Source organism: Macaca mulatta, chromosome 19, assembly GCF_049350105.2.
Source record: "Macaca mulatta isolate MMU2019108-1 chromosome 19, T2T-MMU8v2.0, whole genome shotgun sequence".
Lineage (NCBI taxonomy): Eukaryota > Metazoa > Chordata > Mammalia > Primates > Cercopithecidae > Macaca > Macaca mulatta.
The window spans coordinates 60,632,008-60,658,072 of NC_133424.1; the positions used below are offsets into that span (position 1 = coordinate 60,632,008).

At 44.7% G+C, this 26,065-nt stretch overlaps 2 protein-coding genes across 14 annotated transcripts in view; one reads left to right on the forward strand and one right to left on the reverse strand.

The window, feature by feature from the left end:
• The first annotated feature begins 2,511 nt into the window (after positions 1–2,511).
• The window catches only part of LOC718594 (caspase recruitment domain-containing protein 8), a 90,460-nt gene continuing 66,906 nt past the window's right edge, over positions 2,512–26,065 (forward strand). For 2 of the 3 annotated variants that reach the window (XM_077980649.1, XM_077980660.1), the window contains exons 1-3: positions 2,512–2,762; positions 5,032–5,138; positions 6,701–6,864. The gene's annotated coding sequence lies outside the window, so the exon portion shown is untranslated. Of the gene's footprint in view, positions 2,948–5,031; positions 5,139–6,700; positions 6,865–26,065 lie in introns of all 3 variants that reach the window. The other variant, XM_077980656.1, reaches the window with a different exon arrangement.
• The window catches only part of CARD8 (caspase recruitment domain family member 8), a 45,508-nt gene continuing 23,735 nt past the window's right edge, over positions 4,293–26,065 (reverse strand). For 2 of the 11 annotated variants that reach the window (XM_077980691.1, XM_077980690.1), the window contains exons 6-10: positions 25,776–26,035; positions 21,043–21,168; positions 17,017–17,158; positions 15,189–15,233; positions 5,002–6,479 (exon numbers count right to left, since the gene is read on the reverse strand). In XM_077980691.1, the coding sequence (XP_077836817.1) occupies positions 6,463–6,479; positions 15,189–15,233; positions 17,017–17,158; positions 21,043–21,168; positions 25,776–26,035 (590 nt within the window). In that variant the 3' untranslated portion in view covers positions 5,002–6,462. Of the gene's footprint in view, positions 4,582–5,001; positions 6,480–9,246; positions 10,988–12,764; positions 13,514–13,984; positions 14,709–14,856; positions 15,234–17,016; positions 17,159–21,042; positions 21,169–23,208; positions 23,317–25,775; positions 26,036–26,065 lie in introns of those variants that run through there. The other 9 variants (XM_077980685.1, XM_077980686.1, XM_077980688.1 and 6 more) reach the window with 8 other exon arrangements.

Sequence of the window (26,065 nt, forward strand, 5' to 3'; positions counted from 1 at the left end):
CACTCCAGCCTGTGCGACAAAGTAAAATTCCATCTCAAAAAAAAGAAAGAAAAAAAAAAGAAAGAAATGCAGATTCTCAGACCCACTCCAAAACTACAGAATCAGAATCTCATTCTAACAAGATCCTAGTATGCATGTTATACTTTGAAAAGCAAAGCGACTGATCATAAACCTACAATTATCTGAAATAGGCTTTTTTAAAAAAATGAAAGCAGCTACTCTGCTGGAAGGAAGGAAGGGAGGGAGGGAGGGAGGGAGGAAGGAAGGGAGGGAGGGAGGAAGGGAGGGAGGGAGGGAGGGAGGGAGGGAGGGAGGAAGGAAGGAAGGAAGGAAGGGGGGGAAGGAAGGAAAGAAAAGGAGGCAGGAGGGATCCTGGGAAGGCAAACAACAGCAATTGAGTGCAGACCAAATCCAAAACTTCTCCACTTGCCTGTTTTATCATTAGATTCTTAGATGTGGGTTATCTGGTTAGTGACGGGAAACTGAATTAATTCATTAATTCATTCACCAAATAACACACAGAGCCCTGGGGTGGAAAAGAGCTCAGCCCATAAGATAAAGAGAAGATGGGCCAGGGTAGCTGGGTCAGAGTGTGAGAGAGGGAGAGATTTGGAGAGTGAGATTTGCAAGCCCTTAAAGATAGAAGATGAGGTGAGTCTTTATCCTGGGAGGTACGGGAAGCCTTCAAAAGGTTTTAAACAGAGAGCGGCTTGATTGGATGTACGTTAGAATAACCACCTCCCCTGCCCCCGAAGCTTTACTGTGACAAATGGATTGGATGAGTCCAGACCAGGAAGAGATGTATGTGACCATAAACAAATAAAACTAAATTTAAAAAAAACAGGCAGAAGGATCTTCACAGAACTGGACCTTGAAGAATGTGTTTGCCAGGAAAAGAGAATGAAGAAGTACGTTCTTATTGGAGGGAACTGCAGGTATTACAGTATGTGGCCCTTCAGGAAGGCAAGAGGAAACTAAAGGTTAGTGACCTTTAACCCTCCATATGCCCCACATGTCCAGCTCACCAGTGTTAAATCAAGTTTAGCCTAAAGCTGTCTCCTTATGTATTTTAAGTTCAGCCTGAAGGTTTTTCTGTACGTCGTGAACTATAACAAGTGGAGATGTAAACAGAAGGTGGCCTACACTTGTGCCAATCACCAAGTTTTGGGCAATCAAATGTAGCCAACTGTTCGAATTGTGTTCAAATAAGGCAAACGCCGAGCTGTAATCAATCCAGCTGTTTCTGTACCTGACTTCGGTTTTCTGTACGTCACTTTCCTTTTTCTGTCCGTAAATCTTCCACCACATGGCTGTGCTGGAGTTTCAGCCTACTCTTGCCCGAGGCTGCCTGATTCGTGAATCTTTCATTGGCTTAATTAAACTCTATTTATTTATTTAGAAATGGAGTCTCGCTCTGTTGCACAGGCTGGAGTGCAATGGCGCGATCTCAGCTCACTACAACCTCCACCTTCTGGGTTCAAGCAATTCTTGTGCCTCAGCCTCCCGAGTAGCTGGGACTACAGGTGCCCGCCACCACACCCAGCTAATTTTTGTATTTGTAGTAGAGACGAGGTTTTGCCATGTTGGCCAGGCTGGTCTCAAACTCCTGACTTGAAGCCATCCACCCTCCTCGGCCTCCCAAAGTGCTGGAATTACAGGCTTGAGCCACCGTGCCCAGTCAATTAAACTTCTTTAAATTTAATTAGTCTGAAGTTTTTCTCTTATCACAAGTCACATCAGTCCCTCACGCCCCTGCTCAAATGCCACCTCTTCCTGAAAGCCATCCCTAAGTAGTCTCTCCAAAGAGCCACCCCAGCCCCTTTCTTTGCTTTATCCTTCACAGCACTTATCACTACCTGAAATTATGCCACACAGCTATTTACCAATTTTGCATTGTGGTTAAGCTTATCAAGTATGAAGTCAGACTGCCTGGGTTCAAATCCCAGCTCCGCTACTTCCTTGTCATGTGACCTTCAGTTCAGCCTATGTTACAGTTGAGGGGTCATAATAGTATCTGTCTATAGGGCTTTGTGAGGATAAATGAATTAGTGTGTATGCCAGTGTTCTAACATTGCCTGCATTTCCATTTTTTCCCAAAGCAGCCCAATTACTTATTAACATACTGCTTTTCCAGTAACATGTGTTCACTGTTATTGTCGATCTCCTCCCGCCAAAATATAAGCTCTATTTTGTTTTCCATTGTATCCCCAGTGCCTAGAACAGTGCCTGTTGCAAAGTAAGCTTTGAGTGAAAACAAAAAAAAAGATGAAAGAATGAAAATGGCAGACTGCCTAGCAGAACTAGCACTTCGTGATGCTTCATTGTTGCTATGGTGACGATCCAACCTGCACGAAGATCCCAGCTTCCTTAACCTTGTTCTTACCTCCATCCAGCTCACCCATTGGCCACCTGTATCTCCTGCGGTCGCAGCCAGAAAACTACAACTCCCAGCAGGCTGAGCGCCACCAGCGCTTTCGCGCCCAAGTGCCTTTCCTAAGCGTGAGGGCCTGCGCAGTAGAATCCGCGGGCCCAGAACTCCGTCTGTGCTTGTGCATGTTGCGGGGTGTTTCCTTCGTCGGCAGGCAGGAGAGGAGTGGGGAGGACCCCTTTACCCACGGAGCATTGTGGGGCCCGCTCGGCTCTCCTTGTCCAAAGGGTCTGGGCCCCGGGGCTGCAGTCTCTGGGTGACGAGGCGGGGGCGGGAAACCTGCTTCGGTCTCCATGGTTACGAGCCGCTCAGCGCGCAGGAGGGGGATTCAAAGGTTGGCGTTGCCACAGTAACCCTGGAGTGGAAGGGGACGGGGATTAGAGACCTCGCGGGAGAAATTAGACTAACAGCCTGGGAACTGGAGGGATGGAGAGTGAGCGATCTCATCTCACTGCAACCTCTGCCTCCCGGTTTCAATCGATTCTCCTGCCTCAGCCTCCCAAGTAGCTGGGATTACAGGTACATGCCGTCACGCCTGGCTAATTTTTGTATTTTTAGTCGAGGCAGGGTTTCACCATTAGCCGGGCCTGGTGGCGGGCGCCTGTAGTGCCAGCTACTTGGGAGGCTGAGACAGGAAAATGGCTTGAACCCGGGAGGCGGAGGTTGCAGTGAGCTGAGACCGCTCCACTGCAGTCCAGCCTGGGTGGCAGAGCGAGATTCTGTCTCAAAAAAAAAATATATATATATATATATGTGTGTGTGTGTGTGTGTGTGTGTGTGTGTGTGTATGTATATATATGTGTGTGTATATATATATTTCCTTTGGGTCTTCTGCCATCTGAGGGTCAGCTACAGGAAAGGGCTGGTTATGCTTTTGGTTGCAGAATGGCTGGAGCCAGGCCATCCCTGGAGAGGGAGGAACCTACGGCAAATTAATCAGAGCACAATCCAGACAGTCCGCCTGGAAGAAGGTAGCAGTTTGGCATATTCCTGAGTCCCTTTGGACTCCGTTTGGCTACAGCCACAAAAGCCTTTACTTCTCTGAGTAAAGTCAGAAATGTTGAAATGGAGTTTTCACAGTGCTCATAAAAGAGGCAGATGGACTACCTTGCACCACTCAACCATGGGTGCCCCAGCTGGTTTACTCCAGGCCCCACTCCCAGCATTGTAACAAGAGCTCCAAAACTGGCTCCCCCATGACTGGGCCTAAGTCACTTGCCCCTCATGTAAATCCATAATTGTGATTAGGGGAGTGAAATATCCTTGGAGGTGGAGGTGGCAACAGGTTTTTTTGATGTTCGTAGGATGTGTGAGGAGCGGACGCTGGAAATAAGACATGGGTCCTTTTAAGAAGAGGGAAGAGGGATGGATGTTGGGTGGATAATCGAGAAACATCCATAACTGAGCACCAGGAGTTCAGTATCTATCTGTCTCCATCCACCTTCTGGGGTTATAACAGCAGGCATCTTGTTCATCACTGGAAACTCAACATATAGGCACCCAATAAATGCTAGTGTATTAAATAAAATAATTATTGAATCCTACTGACCACTGCTCTCTCTTATTATTATTATTTTTTAAGAGACAGGGTCTCACTCTGTTGCCCAGGCTGAACTGCAGTGGCATGATCATAGCTTACTGCAGCCTCAAACTCTTGGGCTCAAGTGATCTTCCTGCTTCAGTCTCCCAGGTAGTTGGGACTATAAACATGTGCCACCATGTCTGGACTGACCACTTTTTAAGAAAAATAAATCTCAATCCTAGTGTGTGTCTGCCTGCCTCCCTGCCTGCCCGCCCGCCCGCCCTCCCTCCCTCCCTCCCTCCCTCCCTCCTTCCTTCCTTCCTTCCTTCCTTCCTTCCTTCCTTCGAAAAATAGGCTGAGTGTGGTGGCTCATGCCTATAATCCCAGCACTTTGGGAGGCTGAGGCAGGTGGATCGCCTGAGGTCAAGAGTTCAAGACCAGCTGACCAACATGGTGAAATTCCATCTCTACTAAAAATACAAAACTTAGCTGGGTGTGGTGGCAGACGCCTGTAATCCCGGTTACTCAGGAGGCTGAGGCAGGAGAATCACTTGAACCCGGGAGGCAGAGGTTGCAGTGAGCCAAGATCCTGCCATTGCACTCTAGCCTGGGAGACGAAGTGGGACTCCATCTCAAAAAAAAAAAAAAAAGGAAAATAAATCTCAGTGCTAGTCTTGTCTCCCCTTCCCTCCCATCCCCTCCCCTCCCCTCCCATCCTTTTCCCCCTCCTTCCCTCCCTCCCTTCCTTCCTTCCTCCCTTCTCTTCTCTCCTCCCTTGTAGGTGTGTGTGTGTGTGTGTGTGTGTGTGTGTGTGTGTGTGTGTGTGTATCTGTCTCTCTTTCTCCCCCAGCACTTTCATATGAGCAGTCTCTCCTTCAGGCTGGCATCATATTGTTTACATCACCTCTCTAAGCTTCAGCCTCCCATGAAATAGGGACAGCAAGAGTGCTGATTTAATGATATTGCTGTAAGGATTAAATGCAACTGTGCATAGGAAGCATTAGCCAAGCACTTGACATGTGGTGTGTTCGATAAACAGCAACAACGATGATCACGGGGATCTGATTCATTTATTTTTCAGGAAATGTTTATCAAGCATCTGCTACCTGTCCCACCCTGCAGTGGGCATTGGGGAATGGCCAAGCGGATGAATGAGATCAGGTTCCCGTCCTCCAGGAGTGCAGCGTGGTAAGTATGACAGACATATAGGCACACAATGATAATATCAGGACATTATGTCCAGTTGTGGAGATATGATGTACAGTGAGTTAGAGGTGCACAGAGCAGGGAACCAGAACCCAGCAGAGTGTGTGGGGAGGTCAGCAAATCTAAGGCAAAGTCTCCCAGAGGAAGCAAGTATGCTGAAGTTAAAGGATGTGGGAGTATACAGGAAAAGAGGCCATGAAGGGAATCCCAGCTATTAAAAAAAAAAGTCATGATTGCAGGGTACAGTGTGTCATGCCTATAATCCCAGCACTTTGGGAGGCCAACATGGGTGGAATCGCTTGAGCCCAGGAATTTGAGACCAGCTTGGGCAACATGGTGAAACCCCTTCTCTACAAAAAATACAAAAATTAGCTGGGCGCAGTGGTGGACACCTGCAGTCAGTCCCAGCTGATCAGGAGGCTGAGGTGGGAGGATTGCACGAGCCCAGGAGTTTGAGGCTGCAGTGAGCTGTCATCATGCCACTGCACTCCAGCCTGGGCAACAGAGCGAGACCCTGTCTGGGGGAAAAAAAAAAAAAAAAAAAAAAAAAGTAATGACAAACTGACTCCTTATTTTCTAACAAAATTTATCCCCTGAAATTGACAACCACTAGTTCTATATCTGTTGATCTCTCTGTCTGTCTCCCTTTATGTCTTTCAATGTTGTCCTGCCCAGTTTTGAAGCCGTGGGTGGAGGCCTTTCAGTGCTTCTTGAGCAGCTGATTAAATCAACCTCCAACACTTCTCTTCTTATTTGGCTCTCACACTCTGGGGCCATAATGCACTCACCCCAGTGGCCCTTGGCCCATGTACCAAACAACTAGAAATAGCCCCCATGTCCCATAACCTGCAGAATTATGCAAATTAGCCAATCCATGGAAAGCCCTTGAAACCTAGCTAATCCCACCTAAACTCCCTCTCCTGCAGTGCCAGCTTGCTATTACATTTCTTCAGGAGCAGCCTCCTCTGTGTGGCTCCCTGGGTGACGATGGCCTCCTCTCCATTCAAATGTTACTGTATTATGTCTTGCCATGAAAAGAATCTGGAAATCTTACGAAGCAGTCTGTGTAGTTTTTTACATGTTTCTTCCACTGGGGGTCCTCTGGGCTGCTTTGTCACATCTGGGGGTGTTACAGGCCGAAAGAATGAGGGTTGTGACCAACTCAGCATACCACTGGAGGCTATATCAGCAAACAGAAAACTGTTCACATGAAAGCAGGATGTTGGAAAACTGACAGCTGCATCTGCCACCAGAAGGGGTGCTGAGGGCAGTCGCACCCCAAGCACAGTGTTCCTTGTGATTATCTCTAGGAACATCTGAAGCCTGTTGTACAAAGAAAGCAATTTTGTGAACCTGTGATAAATCAAGCAGCTGACCAACCATTACCTCTCCCTCCCTGCCCTTTCTACCTAATAAATACGAAGGGCTGTAAAAGTTCTGGGCCCTTGTTCACTAGGAGCAAGGAGACCCCAACCCTTTCTTTTAAAGCAGATCTTTTTGTCTTTGTCTTTATTTTTGCATTTGTCCCCCTTCGTTCAATCCAGTAGCAACTGACAGCGACAAGCCATGGCCAAACAGGGACGTGGGCAAAGAAGGTCTGCTGGAGCAGAGAAAGTGAAACTGACCAGACGAATCAGAAACCCGGGGAAGAGTCTGCGGCTGTCAGCAGATACAAGGCCAGTGCCCTAAGGAGGTACTGGGATATAAGGTCAGTGCCCTGAAGAGTACTAGGAATGGAAAGTTTCTGAATAAGAGTAACATGGGGCAGACTTTGTCTATTGAAGAGCAACATTATATGCAGTTGCTTAAAGTTTTACTTAAACAATCTGGTACTCAGGTTAGTTATCAAACACTAAACTAAGATGCTGCAGGAGGTTATTACTCATAACCCGTGTATATCTCGTGGTATATCTCCTAATGCTGTCCCTCCCCACTTCCCCCACCCCACGACACATCCCAGTGTGTGATGTTCCCCTTCCTGTGTCCAAGTGATCTCATTGTTCAATTCCCACCTACAAGTGAGAACATGTGGTGTTTGGTTTTCTGTCCTTGCTCAGCATGATGGTTTCTAGCTTCCTCCATGTCCCTACAAAGGACATGAGCTGATCCTTCTTTATGACTGCATAGTATTCCATGGTGTATATGTGCCACATTTTCTTAATCCAGTCTGTCATTGATGGACATTTCGGTTGGTTCCAGGTCTTTGCTATTGTGAATAGTGCTGCAATAAACATACGTGTGTATGTGTCTTTATAGCAGCATGATTTATAATCCTTTGGGTATATACCCAGTAATGGGATTGCTGGGTCAAATGGTATTTCTAGTTCTAGATCCTTGAGGAATCACCACACTGTCTTCCATAATGGTTGAACTAGTTTACAGTCCCTCCAACAGTGTAAAAGTGTTCCTATTTCTCCACATCCTCTCCAGCACCTGTTGTTTCCTGACTTTTTAATGATCGCCATTCTAACTGGTGTGAGATGGTATCTCATTGTGGTTTTGATATGCATTTCTCTGACGGCCAGTGATGATGAGCATTTTTTCATGTGTCTATTGGCTGCATAAATGTCTTCTTTTGAAAAGTGTCTGTTCATATCCTTTGCCCACTTTTTGATGGGGTTGTTTGATTTTTCTTGTACATTTGTTTAAGTTCTTTGTAGATTCTGGATATTAGCCCTTTGTCAGATGAGTAGATTGTAAAAATTTTCTCCCATTCTGTAGGTTGCGTATTCACTCTGATGGTAGTTTCTTTTGCCATGCAGAAGCTCTTTAGTTTAATTAGATACCATTTGTCTATTTTGGCTTTTGTTGCCATTGCTTTTGGTGTTTTAGTCATGAAGTCCTTGCCCATGCCTATGTCCTGAATGGTATTGCCTAAGTTTTCTTCTAGGGTTTTTATGGCTTTAGGTCTAACATTTCATTAATTTTTAAAAGAGATTATAATGTCTTACTATGAATAACCATACATAAGTATCATAGAAACAATATTCACATTGATTATATGTGCAAGTTATTATTTGGGGGTTAAATGAACATATTACATATAATTAAAAGGAGGTTTTCCGCTTGGTTTTGCTCCTTTTTAATGCAGCTATTGAAATACCTAAAATTACACCTAGACTTTGCATTATATTTCTGTTAAACTGCACTGCTCTAAGCCACTTTTTAAATTCATTCAACAAATATGTTTGTCCACCTCACATATTTCAGGCAGCAGTTTAGGGGTTGGATATATATCAGTGACCTAAACATACAAAACACGATAACTAGAGAGAGTATATAGAATGATCATGGAATGGAAAAAATATACGTACAGATGATAAGAGGTATAAAGAATAGTGCAGATCGAGAGTTTCAAAATACTTGGAGATTCACTCCTTTACACAGAATTCATTGGTATACGTCTCATATCTGCATAAATCCACCTATAATGACACCTATACCTTATCAGGGGTGTGCTGACATATTTCATTAATGTTCTATGTATGTCCTGCTGTCCAAAGGAGCTTCATCTCTTTGACCAATGGAATTGGAAATTTTTATTTTGAAAATATTTCAGATCCAATTCAGGCTTCATCATTAAGCATGCCCTCCTTCAAAAGTATCAGCTAAGGTTTTTCTTTTCCACTTTTCAAGTACAACAAAAATAGTACACATTCAGAATATAAACAATTCCTGAATCGTTACAGTGGACACCACCATGTAAACTCACACCCAGATCAAGAAACAGAACATCAGTAGCTGCTGGACGTCTCTGGGACCCCTCCAGTCTCTACTTCCTAAGGTGTCCACTCACTGGAAGAATAATACCATCTAGTGTAATCATTTCTAGCATGAATTCCTCCTCAATAATTTTACAAAATCTTGGCTGAGCTCTATCTGAGACATCTCGAGTATGATCACCTCATGATTCGTGTCCTGTTCTGTGTCCATGGGGTGCCTCTGCAGACCTCCCCCACCAGGGCTCCCCGTGATTCCCTTCACATTGCATTTGGTCTGCTCATGAGAAAGAAGACCCACGGTCAGTAGAATCTGAATTTAAAACACCCATCTTCGAAATACATTTCGATTGTAAGGAAAATGGAAAACATTTTGCCAGATGAAATATATTCATGTATTTATCTATGACAAATGTGAACATTATAAAAGTTGAAAGTACAGAGAAAGTCATGTTCATCATATTACATATTTCTAAGACATTCACACAGGCACAGTAAACATTTTGGCATTTGTTGTATGTGTTTCGTGGGTAACATTATACACTGATAGGTTGTAGTTTATAACTGGACGTTCATTTGGCCTGGCTGATTGCCTCCGGTTGTGGCACTTGCCTGAGGATAGTACTTAAAATGTACTTGTTAAGGGAGTTAAGTAAATAGCTCATTTTATATTATGTACTTGATGATAGGTGTTTGTCATATGAGAGTGTACGTTTTCTGTACAGTTGAAAGTATTCCTACCTATGACTTAAACAGGACATAATATGCCATGTAGCTACGTCTCTGTGGCTTACCTGAACCTCCAGTATTAGTCCACATTTAATGCATTCTCATTTCTCACTATAGGTGCCCTTACGCAAGGGATATTTGCCTTGAGTAAGGGAAATGAGGGAAATCCCTTCCCCAGTCCCTTGAGAAAGGGATTGATAGGTAATAGTTTCAGTGGGAGAATAGGCGGGAGTGATAGTTGAGAAGGAAAACAACTGGCCATGAGGGACAGATGTGGGGAAACTAGCTGCTTCCTTTGCTGCATTATCAGCATAAGCGTTGTCTCCGGTTTCCTTGGGCAGTGGAGCAGCCTGAAGGAGAATTTTTATTAAGGAAGCATTGACGATGGAGGAACCTTGTGTAGTGAGAAAACCTCTTTCTGCCCATATAACAGCATGGTGATGTAGGACGTGGAAGGCATACTTGGAATCAGTGTAGATATTGACACGTAGTCCCTTTGCAAGGATAACAGCCTGGGTTAAAGCAATGAGTTTGGCTTGTTGAGAGGCAGTGGAAGGGGGCAGGGCAGTAGCTTCAATGACAGATGTGAAAGACACTACAGCATAGCCTGCCCTTGCCGGTGACTGACGATTAGGCCTTGAAGAACTACCATCAATAAACCAAGTGTTTATGGGAATGCAGCCCAGTAGGTCTCAGCCTCATTTTGTCCAGCTCCTACTCAAGATGGAGTTGCTCTGGTTCACATGTCTCTGACAAAATGTCTATGGAGGCTGGGCGCGGTGGCTCACACCTATAATCCCAGCACTTTTAGAGGCTGAGGCGAGTGGATCATGAGGTCAGGAGTTCGAGACCAGCCTGGCCAACATGGTGAAACCGTGTCTCTACTAAAAATACAAAAATTAGCTGAGCATGGTGGCACAAGCCTGTAATCCCAGCTACTCGGGAGGCTGAGGCAAGAGAATTGTTAGAAGCTGAGAGGCGGAGGTTGCAGTGAGCTGAGATCGCGCCATTGCACTCCAGCCTGGGCAACAAGAGCGAAACTCCGTCTCAAAAGCAAAAAAAAAAAAATGTCTATGGAAGGCGTGCGGTCTCCTATAGCTGGTACATCAGCGGTCTGTGGTGAGAGCCTGCCGTCCCTCTGTCCCTTCACTCACCCCTCCCCTAGGAGTCTTTCAGTGCTGGGAACTGGCCCTAGCGTTCCGCTACCCCACACCACATTCCCAGGTTCCTCGTTCTTCAGCCCTGGCGTCTGCATCGCCTTTGTATCAGCTCTTGGTGTTTTCTCTCCGAAGATCTGCTCTAAGTCTGCTGGTTTACCCAGTATCTTGGTTTCTCTCGGTGGGAGTGGTGCTTCTGGGCTGTGTCCAGCCAGCCATCTTGACCCTAGGCGTGATTTTGAAAATTTATTTATTGATTTATTTTTTGAGACGGAGTCTTGCTCTGTCCCCCAGGCTGGAGTGCAGTGGCGCGATCTCGGCTCACTGCAAGCTCCGCCTCCTGGGTTTACGCTATTCTCCTGCCTCAGCCGCCCGAGTAGCTGGGACTACAGGCGCCCGCCACCTCGCCCGGCTAGTTTTTTGTATTTTTAGTAGAGACAGGGTTTCACCGTGTTAGCCAGGATGGTCTCGATCTCCTGACCTTGTGATCCGCCCGCCTCGGCCTCCCAAAGTGCTGGGATTACAGGCTTGAGCCACCGCGCCCGGCAATTTTGAAAATTTAATCTGCTCCCCTGACTTCCTGGAGACATAGGCCGAATGGGAAATGTGTCTGTGAGACATTACAACATCCCGAGGAGCCTTCTCCTCATCGGGAGGGATCAGAGGCTGCCCTTGCTCTTCTCCCAGTCGTCTCTTGTGAGATGTGAGGCTTCATGTGAATACTGTGTGGAGCCAACACCACGGAAGGCCGGGTGGACACCTGGAGAAACGTTCCTTCCTTGTGGTGTTTTTGGAGCCCATGGATCAGCCTCCCTGGGGTCAGTCCTACCTCCTGTCCTTGCATTCAGTAGAGCCAGGACACGCTCTATATATTTTTATTCCATTGAAGTTGAACTTTCAGTCATTTGCCACACAAGAGTTGACACAGATCCAGAGGACATTGCAGATTGCTACCCTGGGTGATTTAAAAAATTAATCTGGAGACGACATTAGGAGATAGAATGTTGTAGACCTGGATCCATTACTTGCCAGTTAATGGAACTTTGGTCTTTGGAGTCTTTACTCTTTTTTTTTGAGACAGAGTCTCACTCTGTTGTCCAGGCTGGAGTGCAGTGGTGCAATCTCGGCTTACTGCAACCTCCGCGTCCCAGATTCAAGCGATTCTCCTGCCTCAGCCTCCCAAGTAGCTGAGATTACAGGTATGGGCCACCACACCCTGCTAATTTTGTATTTTTAGTAGAGAAGGGGTTTCTCCATTATTGTCAGGCTGGTCTCGAATTGCTGACCTCAGGTGATCCGCCTGCCTCAGCCTCCCAAAGTGTTGGGATTACAGGCGTAAGCCACTGCGTCCAGCCTGCATTCCATTTATCTTTGCCACACTGTATATATTATGTATATACTGGATAAACGGGTCCTAATTTTATAATATCTAGTCTTTAGCTCTTAAAGAGTTTATCAAGATATGACAAAAGTAGAGTTAGTCAACTAATATATTTCGTACACTTTATGTTAACATTAATTAAAACGCTATCTTCTGAAAAAGACTTTTGGAAGTGAAAGGGTAACATCAGCTCTCAGTGACACACGTCACTTAGAAAAGAAGCCTAGTGGCTTCTTTTTAATGGACTTGTATTTTTTTTTTTTTTTTTTTTTGAGACGGAGTCTTGCTCTGTCGCCCAGGCTGGAGTGCAGTGGCCAGATCTCAGCTCACTGCAAGCTCCGCCTCCTGGGTTTACGCCATTCTCCTGCCTCAGCCTCCTGAGTAGCTGGGACTACAGGCGCCCGCCACCTCGCCCAGCTAGTTTTTTGTATTTCTTAGTAGAGACAGGGTTTCACCGTGTTAGCCAGGATGGTCTCGATCTCCTGACCTCGTGATCCACCTGTCTCGGCCTCCCAAAGTGCTGGGATTACAGGCTTGAGCCACCGCGCCCGGCCATGGACTTGTATTTTTAACTTCACATACTCAAATGAATCAATAAAACTCATATGAATATATACCTTGCTTTGTTTTAATAATGACATATTTTTATTTTTTTCATAAAATTATGGCGTTCAATCTTCAAATGCAAAAGTTCAGTTCTACTTCAAGTTAGGGTATAGAAAAATAACAAAATGCCATTTCTCTCACCATAACAATAATAAAGCACATGGAGCGGCAGAATGCGAGTCCGTGAAGACTTTTATGAATTCCGAGGCTTAACCCCAACTTGGGCATCCACTGCTGTGATCCTAATTCCCATTTAAAGGCCCTGAGACCCGCACTAGCAGGTCAACCCCCGCCCCATCTCACAGGCACACACGGGATAGACAGAACTGCACAGACTTTAAAAATGAGCTAACATGAAAACCTCACTTCATAGAAGACTTAAAAAAAATGGACACTTTGTGTTGAATACAGATGAATCATAGAGTCTCATAACATAACATTCAAATGTCCAGGGTACAAATCAAAATTACTTACAATACGAGGATGAGCCATGGCTAGGCACGGTGGGCCACATCTGTAATCCCAGCACTTTGGGAGGCCAAGGTGGGTGGATCACTTCGGTCAGGAGTTCGAGACCAGCCTGGCCAACATGGTGAAACCCCATCTCTACTAAAAATACAAAAAATTAGCTGGGCGTGGTGGTGGGCGCCTGTAGTCCCAGCGACTTGGGAGGCTAAGGCAGGAGAATTGCTTGAACCTGGGAGGTGGAGGTTGCAGTGAGCTGAGATCATACCGCTGCACTCCAGCCTGGGCGACAGCAAGACTCTGTCTCAAAAAAAAAAAAAAAAAAAAAGAAAAAAGAAAGAAAGGAAAGTACGAGAAGTCATAGCTATCCGATCTGCTCTAAAAGAAGTACAAATCAAAGTTTTTCAGACAAAAAAGAAAACTGCAGAATGAAACTTGCAAAATCAAGAGCGGCAGAAATGGGAAATATCTGGAAATCCGTTAATAGGCCCTTTTCCTCGAGAGCTATTGAAACAGTCAATGAGTTACACAAATCTCAATGATTAAAAGTACAAGATACATAGCAATTTCCCAAGGGTTTTTTTTTTTTTTTTTTTGATGGAGTCTCCATCTGTCGCCCAGGTTGGAATGTGATGGTGCGACCTCGGCTCACTGCAGCCTCCACCTCCCGGGTACTTGTAGAATAACGTACTTACATTATTCTAGTAATAACAGCAATAGATAAAATGTTAAAGGAACAACGTATATAAAACCAATACCATTAAGAAATACCTTGAGTCTCTTCGATTGAGAGGTTTTGTTAGCGTTCCTGCTTTTTGTGGTGGAATGGTGAGACATCAAACAGAGTGTCCATAAAAGCTGGTTTTCAGGTTCATCAGGAGAATTTTCCTTTCTGGAGCCTATCATGTATAAACACAACTGCTTTGACTTACTCACCCTGGGTCTTCGGGAAACGTGTCAATGGATGGAACAGTCATATATCGAGCCATGGTTAGAAAAGATTTAAAAGCACTACCGTTATTTTCTTCAGATATTCTTGAGGGAAAGGCATGGGGATACAGCCCATGGGTGTCTTCCAGGTCACGTATCTGTCCCCAAAGCCTGTGTGATGGGCAAATGTGACCCAGCCCTCCTCTGTTTTGGACACTGGAATCAAGGATGCATCTCTACTCGTTCATTTCCAATGAGAACGCTGGATTCTCTCTTCCACACTCTCGGACTGACTCCCTTTACAAACTCTGCTGTCTAAGATAGGACACGAGGTAAGGGTCCCTTTCACTAAGGCTTCTGAAGAGCAGCTCCAGGGCCCGGTCCCCTTTCTTCTCCACCATGCTCAGCAGGGCGTCGGTCTTGCTCTGCCGTGTCTTTGCCTGCTCCACCAGCTCCTTCTCATTCTCACTGAGAACCTCATTGTCTTGGAGATCATCGAGCACCCCTTTCAGGTCCCCAATCCTGGCTTGGAGTTGCCGGTGGTTCTCCCTCACAAAGGCTGCACGTGGATGAAAGGGGGAGTTGCGGACTCTGAGAATTGCTCTCTTACAGGATTTGGGATCCGCACCAAACGAAGATTCATAATTCCATGGCGGGGGATGGGTCTTCATCTTGTGTCTGTTGCCTAACCCACATTCATTTCATTTTCGATATTTTACTTCCAGTTCTTGATTAACTTTGTAGTCTCATAGTTACTATATATTTCTCAAAGTTCAATATAGAACTACTTTAACTTACGGTTCTCCAGATGCAAGACATTTACCCCAATAACTTGCTGTTTCCTGCTCCTTGGTGTGGACGTGATGTCCTCACGTCCTCCCGTAAGTAAATCATACTCATTGTTTGTATTTTCCTCTGGCATCGCTTGTTCTTTGTAAATGACAAGGTTAGAAGAAATGGAGCCTCACTTTGTGAAGTTAAAGCACTCAAAGGCCTCTTGATAGCAGATACATCCATCTGGCTTTAGTGTAAACATTTCACTAACCTGAGAAGGTACGAGGGGCTGATGCAGCTCCAAGCTGGATATCCACTACAAAAGAGGGAAGAATTGGAGATGACATACAATGAATCATATACCCTTACGGAGCTTTTCTAGTCTTTTATGCGCCAATGAAAATAATTTAATTCTCCATATTTTATAAGGCAGGGATCTTGTTTGGCACACTAATATACTAATGAAACCCCAGTAAGTCAAGAGCCACTCACTGCCCATTCAGGAAATGTATCAGAGAAAGGAACACATTTTTCCAATATTCTTTCTTTTTTTGTTTTTTGTTTGTTTGTTCATTTTTTGAGACAGAGTTTCACTCTGTTACCAAAGCTAGATTGCAATGGCCCAGTCTCAACTCACAGCAACGTCTGCCTCCCAGGTTCAAGCAATTCTCCTGCCTCAGCCTCCTGAGTAGCTGCGATTGTAGGCATGCGCCACCATGCCTGGCTAATATTTGTATTTTTATTGGAGACAGGGTTTTGCCATGTTGGCTAGACTGGTCTCGAACTCCTGACCTCAGGTGATCCGCCCACCTCGGCCTCCCAAAGTGCTGGTATTACAGACATAAACCACCGCGCCCAGCCCATTTTTCCAATATTCTTTCTACGCACAGGTGAATGTCTTAGGAACTCTGAGGGTTACAACAATATCATATCGTACTGTCTTACATAAATTACAGTCAAGGTAAATGTGTTTTAGACATGAACAATCAACATTTAAGGAGTAAATTTTTATACATGTTGGTACCAGGACTTATAAGTTGATAGAAGATTTCACAACTGGAGCTACCCATTTGAAAATAATTGAAATGATGTTTCCCAGGAGGCCTTCAATATGGTCTTATCCTTTTATCTAAAATCCCTGATGTGGTTTAAAGTTCTGATGAATTTTGTGACCCCCTCCGTTGGTAGCAGCTCAGTCTCCATGTCACCAACACAGAATGAATCTGATGACTCTGAGTCTCCCATTGACTATGAGGTGCAGAAATTGGGTTTCTGGTCATTTGACTTCCAGGAAGAGCATCAGCTTCATGGAACAGCACATTCACCGAGAGGCCCAGCCACCCACAGACTCCCCATGTCATCCAGAATTTCCCTATTAAGGAATCAGCATGCTCATGACAGCTGAAAAAAAATTTTTTTTTAGATGGAATTTCCCTTGTTTCCCAGGCTGGAGTGCAGTGGCACCATCTCGGCTCACTGCAACCTCCACCTCCCGGGTTCAAGTGATTATCGTGCCTCAGCCTCCTGAGTAGCTGGGACTAGAGGCACCCTCCACCACGCCTGGTTAATTTTTGTATTTTAGTGAAGACAGGGTTTCACCACGTTGGCCAGGCTGGTCGAGGCAGGTGGATCACTTGAGGCCAGGAGTTTGAGACTGGCCTGGCCAACAGGGCAAACCCCCATCTCTACTAAAAATACAAAAATTAGCCAGGTGTGGTGGCACGTGCCTGTGGTCCTAGCTACTTGGGAGACTGAGGCAGGAGAATCACTTGAACCAGGAGGTTGCAGTGAGCCGAGATCATATCACTGCACTCCAGCCTGGGTAACACAGCGAGACTCTGTCAAAAAAAACCAAAATCTCCTGTTCTTTACCCCCAGGTGTGAGGGGTTTCCATTCCCATGGCCATCCCCATTCTCGGGTCCCTTGAGCATTTCACTTCCCACGGACTACCATCACTTTCGTCGTCCTCACATGGGCGATATACTGACAATAGACTTCTTATGTGGGATGGAATGAGAAACAGGCTCTCTTCTTTGACATCCAATGGTGGAGGTGCATTTTCTCTCACCAAAAATGCCAGCGTCACCCACTCACCTACCTGGCTTCACCACAGTCTTCCAGACCAAAGTCCCATGTCTTTTGTCAGTAATTTCAAGTTGAATGGGTTCCTTCATCTGCCCAGCATTGAATTTCGAGAAGGGCTGGATTTCTCCAGGGCTCCTGTAGGACAATTTCAACTCCTAGAGGAAACACAGCAGTTGACTTAAGCAGTGGAGGTTGGAAAGGCCCAGCTCCCTACAGTGAACTGGTCAATGGAACTTCCCCCCTGTTATCTTCACAATGTCCTAGCTGGTTGAGAAGGAAATAGAGGGAGAGAGGTAAACATCCTTTTTTTTTTTTTTTTTTTTTTTTTACAGAGTCTTGCTCTGTTGCCCAGGCTAGAGTGCAGTGGCACAATCTCGGCTCACTGCAACATCCGCTCCCAGGTTCAAGTGATTCTCCTGCCTCAGCTTCCTAAGTAGCTGAGATTGCAGGTGCACACCACCATGCCCAGCTAGTTTTTGTATTTTTAGTAGCGACAGGGTTTCACCGAATTGGCCAGGCTAGTCTCGAACTCCTGACCTCGTGATCTGCCCCCCTTGGCCTCCCAAAGTGTTAGGATTACAGGCATAAGCCACCGCACCCAGTCAGTAAACATCCTTTTAAATTGACAATGTTAGGAAATAATTTTATTCTATGAAAGCAAGAGTAAACTAGCTCTCAACACCCCATGAATCAGAGAAAAATGATCTGAGCTGAGTACAAAAATCTTAGGTGTTGGCTGGGCACGGTGCCTCACGCCTGTAATCCCAGCACTTTGGGAGGCCGAGGCGGGCAGATCACCTGAGGTCAGGAGTTTGAGACCAGCCTAGCTAACATGATGAAACCCTGTCTCTACTAAAAATACAACAAATTAGTGGGCTGTGGTGGCGGGTGCCTGTAATTCCAGCTTCTTGGGAGGCTAAGGCAGGAGAATCGCTTTAACCCGGGAGGTGGAGGTTGCAGTGAGCCAAGATCAAGCCACTGCACTCCAGCCTGGGTGACAAGAGCGATATTCCATCTCAAAAGAAAAAAAAAAAACCTTAGGTGCTGAGGCTCCCCATGAATAACTCTACTAACAGGATCTCAGACTGTAGAGAAATGTAGGAAAACTGGCAAAGGCAGCTCATCGGGTCTGTCCTGGCCTTGCTGGGAAGCCAAGGGTCAGATGTGGCATTGTGCTTTCACGTCCTTCTCTTCGTTCTGCACCCGACTTCCCCAGGATTCCTGAGCAAAGCTGCCCTGGGGAATAGGAGCTACCCTCATAGGCAGGAGAGAATTAGGAAAAGCTTAGTTCGTGCAAATCTCTAGTTTCTTTAGGAAACAAGCCCTACGACTCTTGGAAAATAGCAATTTAAAAATTCTAAGAGGTGAGGTCCTTGGTTCTTTGTCTTTTTTTTTTTTTTTCTTTTTTTTTTGGAGACAGAGTCTCACTCTGTCACCCAGGATGGAGTGCAGTGGCTCGTTCTCGGCTCACTGCAACCTCCGCATTCCAGGTTCAAGGGATTCCCCTGCCTCAACCTCTGAGTAGCTGGGACCAAGCACCCGCCACCACGCCCAGCTAATTTTTTGTATTTTTAGTAGAGACGGGTTTTCACCATGTTAGCCAGGATGGTCTCAACCTCCTGACCTCATGATCCATCTGCCTCAGGCTCCAAAAGTGCTGGGATTATAGGCGTGAGCCACAGCCCCTGGCCTAGGTTCTCCGTCTCTTTAAAAGGAAGACGAATCTAAGGAGATTTTACCTTGCTCAAGATTATCACCTCATATTACAACTGCCATTTCCTTTTTTATTTTTATTTTTATTTTTTTCTGGAGACAGAGTTTTGCTCTGCCACCCAGGCTGGAGTGCAGTGGTGTGATATCGGCTCACTACAACCTCCACCTCCCAGGTTCAAGTGACTCTCCTGTTTCTGCCTCCTGAGTAGCTGGGACTACAATTGCTTGCCACCAATCCAAGCTAATTTTTGTATTTTCAGTGGAGACAGGGTTTCACCATGTTGGCCAGGCTGGTCTTGAACTCCTGACTTCAAGCGATCTGCCCACCTTGGCCTCCCAAAGTGCTGGGATTACAGGCATGATCCACCACGCCCAGCCTTATGATGGCCATTCCTTATGCCATGTTTACTGTTTGCATTTTTATTGAAGGAACTCCCTGTATTTTATTTATCTCCATACCAACAATGTTTGTGGAAGGTCCTGCCACAACCAAGAATGTATCTTGCCTGAAGGACAACTGAGCTTCTGGGAACTGTCTGGCTGGTGTTACAGAGATAGAAAGTCATTTAGGAAGATAGGGTGAAGAGATTCCCCAGCGAAAAACTTTCCTTCTAACAAGAAGCAGCTCAGAAATTGCTCCCTTTCTAACCTCAGGCAGTTCAAAGAAATCACTTGTCTCCTAACAAAGAGCAGCCTGGAAGATCAGGCTGTAAAACACAAATAAGCACTGGGCGCGTGGTGGCCCAACGCTGGTAATCCCAGCACTTTGGCAGACCAAGGCAGGTGGATCACCTGAGGTCAGGAGTTCAAGACCAGCCTGACCAACATGGTGAAACCCTGTCTCTTTCACGTCCTTCTCTTCGTTCTGCACCCGACTTCCCCAGGATTCCTAAGGAAAGCTGCCCTGGGGAATAGGCGCTAACTTCATAGGCAGGACAGAATTAGGAAAAGCTTAGTTCATGCAAATCTCTAGTTTCTTTAGGAAACAAGCCCTATAACTCTTGGAAAATAGCAATTTTAAAATTCTAAAATTTGTAAAAAATACAAAAAATTAGCCAGGCACGGAGGCACACAACTGTAATCTCAGCAACTTGGGAGGGGGAGGCAGGAGCATGCCTTGAACCAAGGAGGTGGAGGTTGCCGTGAGCACAGCAGCCTGGGAGACAGAGTGAGACCGTCTCAAGAAAACAAACAACAACAAAATATATAATGGACTGAGATGCATTTTTTCCCATTCAGATTAGAAAACAATTAAATTTTGATACTTTATTCTAGAGATGGATATTTTGTTGGAAAATCTCGTCCTTTATTCTTGAGAACTTATATTGTGAAAAATCTTTGAAAATCTCTTTGGAAATGTACTAGCTTTAACTTGATGAGTACTCTTTGAATCAGTCATTTCTCTTAGGACACTCTAGCTTCACATGAAAAACATAAAACTGTATGAGTTGAAATATTTATTGCCAGGGCACTTGTTATGAGAAATTACAAGCAGTTCAACTAAATGCTGAATAATAATGAAGTGATTTAAAAAGCTCTAGGGTTTTAGCTACATGGCATATTATGTCCTATTAAAAAAACAGGGAGGAATAATTTCAATTGTGCAGAAATATACAGTAATCTCCAGTAAAAATACATAAAATATAATACATATCATATTTTTTTTAATTTTATTTATTTTATTTTTTGAGATGTAGTCTCACTCCATTGCCCAGGGTAGAGTGCAGTGGTGTGATCTCAGCTCACTGCAACCTCCAGCTCCGAGGTTCAAGTGATTCTCCTGCCTCAGCCTCCTGAGTAGCTGGGATTACAGGCGCACGCCACCACACCCAGCTAATTTTTTGTGTATTTTTAGTAGAGACGCGGTTTCACCACGTTGGTCAGGCTGGTCTCAAACTCTTGACCTCGTGATCCGCCTGCCACGGCCTCCCAAAGTGTTGGGATTACAGGCCTGAGCCACTGAGCCTGGCCAAGATATCATATTTCTTCATTCAAACACCTTAACAAATACTCCTTAAGTGACTTAGCTAGGCAAGATGTCAGGCCTGCAGGGAACCATAACAGAGAAGTGGAAACTTCAATTTAGAAAACTGAACATACAGTTTTAATCACAAGATAAGTGCCCCAAATGCTAAAATGTTACCTCTGCCTGTGTTAAGGTTTTGGAAATATTTAATTTGATTAAGACCGTTTTCCTGTATTTTCGATTTTTTAAAACTTTGTATTTGCGATTAATGAAAAAAATTGCATCTTGCTAAAATTCTTCTATTTGTTTCAAAAGTACAAAATATTCTGAAATCCGTTGTTAGATTTGAATTCTACCAACCGTGGGTATTATTTCCAGATGAGCAGAATTAGACACAATATAATGGGCACCAAAGGTCAGGGGTTGCATTGAGGGTGAAGTCTGTAGACGCACACCACAGAAGCGCTCTTCCTCATCATCTATCATCTGAGGAATAACGGGGAGAAACATTAGAAAGCACACAGAAAAAGAAATAAGCACAAATAGTGGCATAAAAGTTTTCTATATATTGTATTGAGTAGCATGTAGGATATGATTCAGTTGATGTAAAGATTGAGATGATGGGGCCAGGCATGGTGGCTCACACCTGTAATCCCAGCACTTTGGGAGGCCGAGGCAGGTGGGTCACCTAAGGTCAGGAGTTTAAGACCAGCCTGGCCAACATGGTGAAATCCCATCTCTACTAAAAATACAAAACTTAGCTGGGCATGGTGACTGACGTCTGTAATCCCAGCTACTTGGGAGGCTGAGGCAGGAGAATCGCTTGAACCCAGAAGGCAGAAGTTGCAGTGAGCTGAGGTCATGCCACTGCACTCCAGCCTGGGCAACAGAGTGAGACTCCGTTTCAAAAAAATAGATTGAGATGATAGATAGATAGATTATATTTTTATAATCTATACATTTTATAATCTATTAAAATTTTATAATCTATTAAATTTTATAATCTATTATAAATAGATATAATCTATTTTAATAAAATATGCAAATAATTTATTGCTTCATAATTTTCACAGTGGATACACCCATGTATCCAACACCCAGAAGGAGATACAGAGATAGACAGATAGGTGGTAGAGTGGTAAACTAGATAGATAGATGTAAACATGCCTCTATGCAAAATAGACATGGTATTAACATTTTGCTGATGGACATCTCAGAGCCAAAGGGTTTCTTGTGAATGGTAAACTTATCATAAACTCCTGTACAGTTTGATTTTATTTTTACACTGTGGAGAGTTTGACCAGGGGACTTATAAAACCCAGGGACAAAGGGACTTCCTTTTGGTGCCTCAGCCGAGGACTGGTAGCTTGGCTGTGTCTGTGAACACGTCTCTGATGGGTGAGGGTAGAGATGTCACTTCTCTCCATCACACGGCTGCTGTGAGATGCTCGGCCACCTGAGCACCGGGGAGCAGATACAGAAGAGTGAGGTCCCCTCTGAGAGGTCCAGAAGCTGGAGCAGAAGGCGAGACCTCAGAATTATCTGAGCAGGCACCAAGGACATAGAATGGAATTCAAACAATAAGAAAACCTTTCAGAAGTCTCAGGGGCAACTCAATAGAGACTTTATGGAAATAACGAGCAAGAATTTAAACTAAAAGCAATTGACAGTAGGTGGCATTACTAGTCCAGCTGTTAGACACCCTTGGGGTAATGACTGGGAGAGTGTTCAAGGGGGCCTCAGAGAAGTTGGAGATGTTCTGTATCTTGTTCTGGTGCTGGATACATGGGCGTGTCCACTCTGAAAATTATGGAGCAATACATTATGTGCATATTATATTAATTTTAAAATATCAGTGGTAGTAATGAAGAAAGAATGGGCAAAGCTGAAATATAAACTGGGCCTGGAATATCAAATAAAAGAAAAAAATTCAAGTTATACTGAGCAAAGGGATGAAATCATGATGGGGATTAAGCAGCGAAGGGATGTGGAGACCTATCCAGGAGGCATCACACATATGCCTACAAAGAGAACCAGCTCCAGAAGGATAAAAAGAAACTGACGGAGGAAAGACATGATGTATCCTGCCATCTCTGATAAATGATTATTTTAAATGAACCGATATATTCAATGTAAATTATAACAACAACAAATTGGAAGTATAAGAACCAAAGACATCAGTATAACATTGGCAGGGTTATCATTATGGACCGATTTCTGAAGAGGTCGAGAGACATACTGCTGTACTTATTTTCAAAGAATGGAATAGCATTCTTTATTTGTTAGAGTTCTTACTATATATACATATATTTTTCCCATAGCATGAACATTCCATGTAATATCTTAGGTTGTCATGTTTTTCACTATTTCTTACTGATGTATCCCCATCCCCTAAAATAGTGCCTGGAATATATAAGGCACATAATAAATATGTGCTGAATAGATATATTAGTCTGTTCTCATGCTGCTGTAAAGGACTGCCCAAGACTGGGTAATTCATAAATGAAAGAAATTTAGTTGACTCACAGTTCCACATGGCTGGGGAAGCCTCACAATGATGGTGGAAGGCAAAGGAGGAGCAAAGTCACATCTTACATGGCCGCAGGCAAGAGAGAGCCTGTTCAGGAAACCTCCCTTTATAAAACCATCAGATCTCGTGAGTTTTATTTGCTCTCACAAGAACAGCACAGGAAAAACCTGCCCTCATGATTCAATCACCTCCCACAACACGTGGGAATTATGGGAGCTACAATTCAAGATGAGATTTGGGTGGGGACACAGCATTACAGTAATGGAAGTATGAAAAATCAGGGTGTTATGACACCCCCAAAGGAACATAGTAATTCTCTACCAATGGATCCTAACCAAAATGAAATTTTCATCTATTGGTGCTGAATATTGAACCACATGCAACAATCTCCATAAAATTTAGGACTACCGAGAAGGGAGCTTCCTTTTCTGGGTCTCGAGGAGGAGATGGGCAGAAGAAATAATATGCAGAGATTCTCTCACTGCATTTTATTTTATTTTATTTTATTTTAAGGTGTTATGACACCCCCAAAGGAACATAGTAATTCTCTACCAATGGATCCTAACCAAAATGAAATTTTCAAAGTGCCAGATAAATAATTCAAAAGACTGAGCTTAAAGAAGCTCAATAAGAGATGCAAGATAAATCTGAAAACCAACACAAAAAAATCTGAAGATTCATTCAGGGTGTGAACTAGAGATTTACCAAGGAGACAGATATCTTAAAAAAATTAACATCTAGAAATGAAAGATTCATTGAAAATATAATACAGTGGAAAGTTTTAATCATAGACTGGAACAAGCAGAGAGAACCTGAAGACAAGCCTTTTTAATTAACCCAGTCAGGCTAAAATAAAATAATAAATAAATAGAAGTATGGGGCTACATAAAGCAATGAAACTTACGAATCATCAGTATTTCCAAGGGAGAAGAAAAAGGAAAAAACTTAGAATCTAAGAAAATGGCCGGGCGCGGTGGCTCACGCTTGTAATCCCAGCATTTTGGGAGGCCGAGGCAGGTGGATCACCTGAGGTCGGGAGTTCAAGACCAGCCTGACCAACATGGAGAAACCCCGTCTCTACTAAAAATACAAAATTAGCCGGGGTGGTGGCACATTCCTGTAATCCCAGCTACTCGGGAGGCTGAGGCAGGAGAATCACTTGAACCCGGGAGGCGGAGGTTGTGGTGAGCCGAGATCGCGCCATTGTACTCCAGCCTGGGCAAAAAGAGCAAAACTCTGTCTCAAAAAAAAAAAAAAAAAGAAAAAAAAGAAAATAACTGACAAAAATTTTCCTAGTCTAGCAAGATATTTAAAGATCTGGATAAAGGAGGCCCAGTGATCACCAGCAAAATACCCTGCAACATGAACTTCACCATAAGATATGGTCATCAGACTGTCTAAGGCCAAGTGAAGGGAAATATCCAAAACTCAGCAAGAGAAAAGCATCTAGTCACCTAGAAAGGAAACTCCATGCGATTAACAGTAGACATCTCAGCAGGAACCGTACTAACCCAGGAGAGAATGGAGTTCTATTTTCAAACCGCTTTAAAAAAAACCCTGCCAACCACAGACGCCACCACGCCCGACTAATTTTTGTATTTTTAGTAGACACGGGGTTTCACCATGTTGGCCAGGGTGGTCTCCAGTTCCTGACCTCAGGTGATCTGCCCCCCTCAGCCTCCCGAAGTGCTGGGATTACAGGCGAGAGCCATCGCCTCAGCCAATTTTCTGCTGTATTTAAATTACCCACAGTAACCACCTTAAATACAGCCAGGCATGCTCTCGCCTCTTGTGCTTGGGATGCAAAGATGGTAGGCGCCAGGACGGTAAAGTTTAATGAAATCTTCCTGGCATAATCTTCGCACCAAGGCTGGAGGCACAGAAGCCGCATTTTATTCGGAAACACAGCAGCTATGGAGTTGCAGAAAGCAGAACATCCGCTCCATCCCTAACCTAAGAGAGGGTGTGGGACCATCAGCCTTTTGTAAATGCGCTAGAGGGAGATGCCACCGAAAGGAAGGAGTTACCCTAGAGATGTGAGCAAGTGTGAGACTGTCATTCAGATATTATCCGTCTAAAATTTGGTGATAGAGGCCGGGCACGGTGACTCATGCCTGTATATTCAGCACTTGAGAGGCTGAGGCAGGAGGGTCACTAAAGGTCTGGAGTTCAAGACCAGCCTGGCCAACATAGTGAAACCCGTCTCTACTAAAAATACAAAAAGTTAGCCAGGCATTGCGGCGTTTGCCTGTAATCCCAGCTACTCGGAAGGCTGAGGCAGGAGAATCGCTTAAACCCAGGAGGCGGAGGTTGTAGCGAGATCATACCACTGCATTCCAGCTTGGGTGACAGAGCAAGACCCTGTCTCAGTAGTCCTGAATTTCTATGGGGATTGTTGCATGTGGCTCAATATTCAGCACCTATAGGTGACCCTCGGGGAGACTGATCCATGTTCTCTCCATGAAAACTGTGCCTTGCCCTTTCTGTTCCACTGGAGGGGCCGAGGGGATAACCTGGAAATATCATTGTCATCTTCTCTGGTCTCCTAAATCGCTCAGCTTACCTTCGTCAGCAAGGCGTCGCTGGGGACAAGGTACAAGTGGAACTTAATGTCTTCGGGATGGGGGTGAAAATAGAGCAACGTGTTGGAGGTGATGGGGATGGAGAGACGCGTCCCCCTGGCGATCCGCAGCAGGATGCCCATCAGGGAGAAGCTGGGGTTGTCCAGGACAGCATAGAAAGGCTCCACCCGGGATGGACGCTGCAGGACCATCCCTTCATCCTTAAAATGGGCCACGAGGAACCAGGAGACGTCCACCTCACCTGCCGCAGGAGAACCGCAACAGCAGTGAG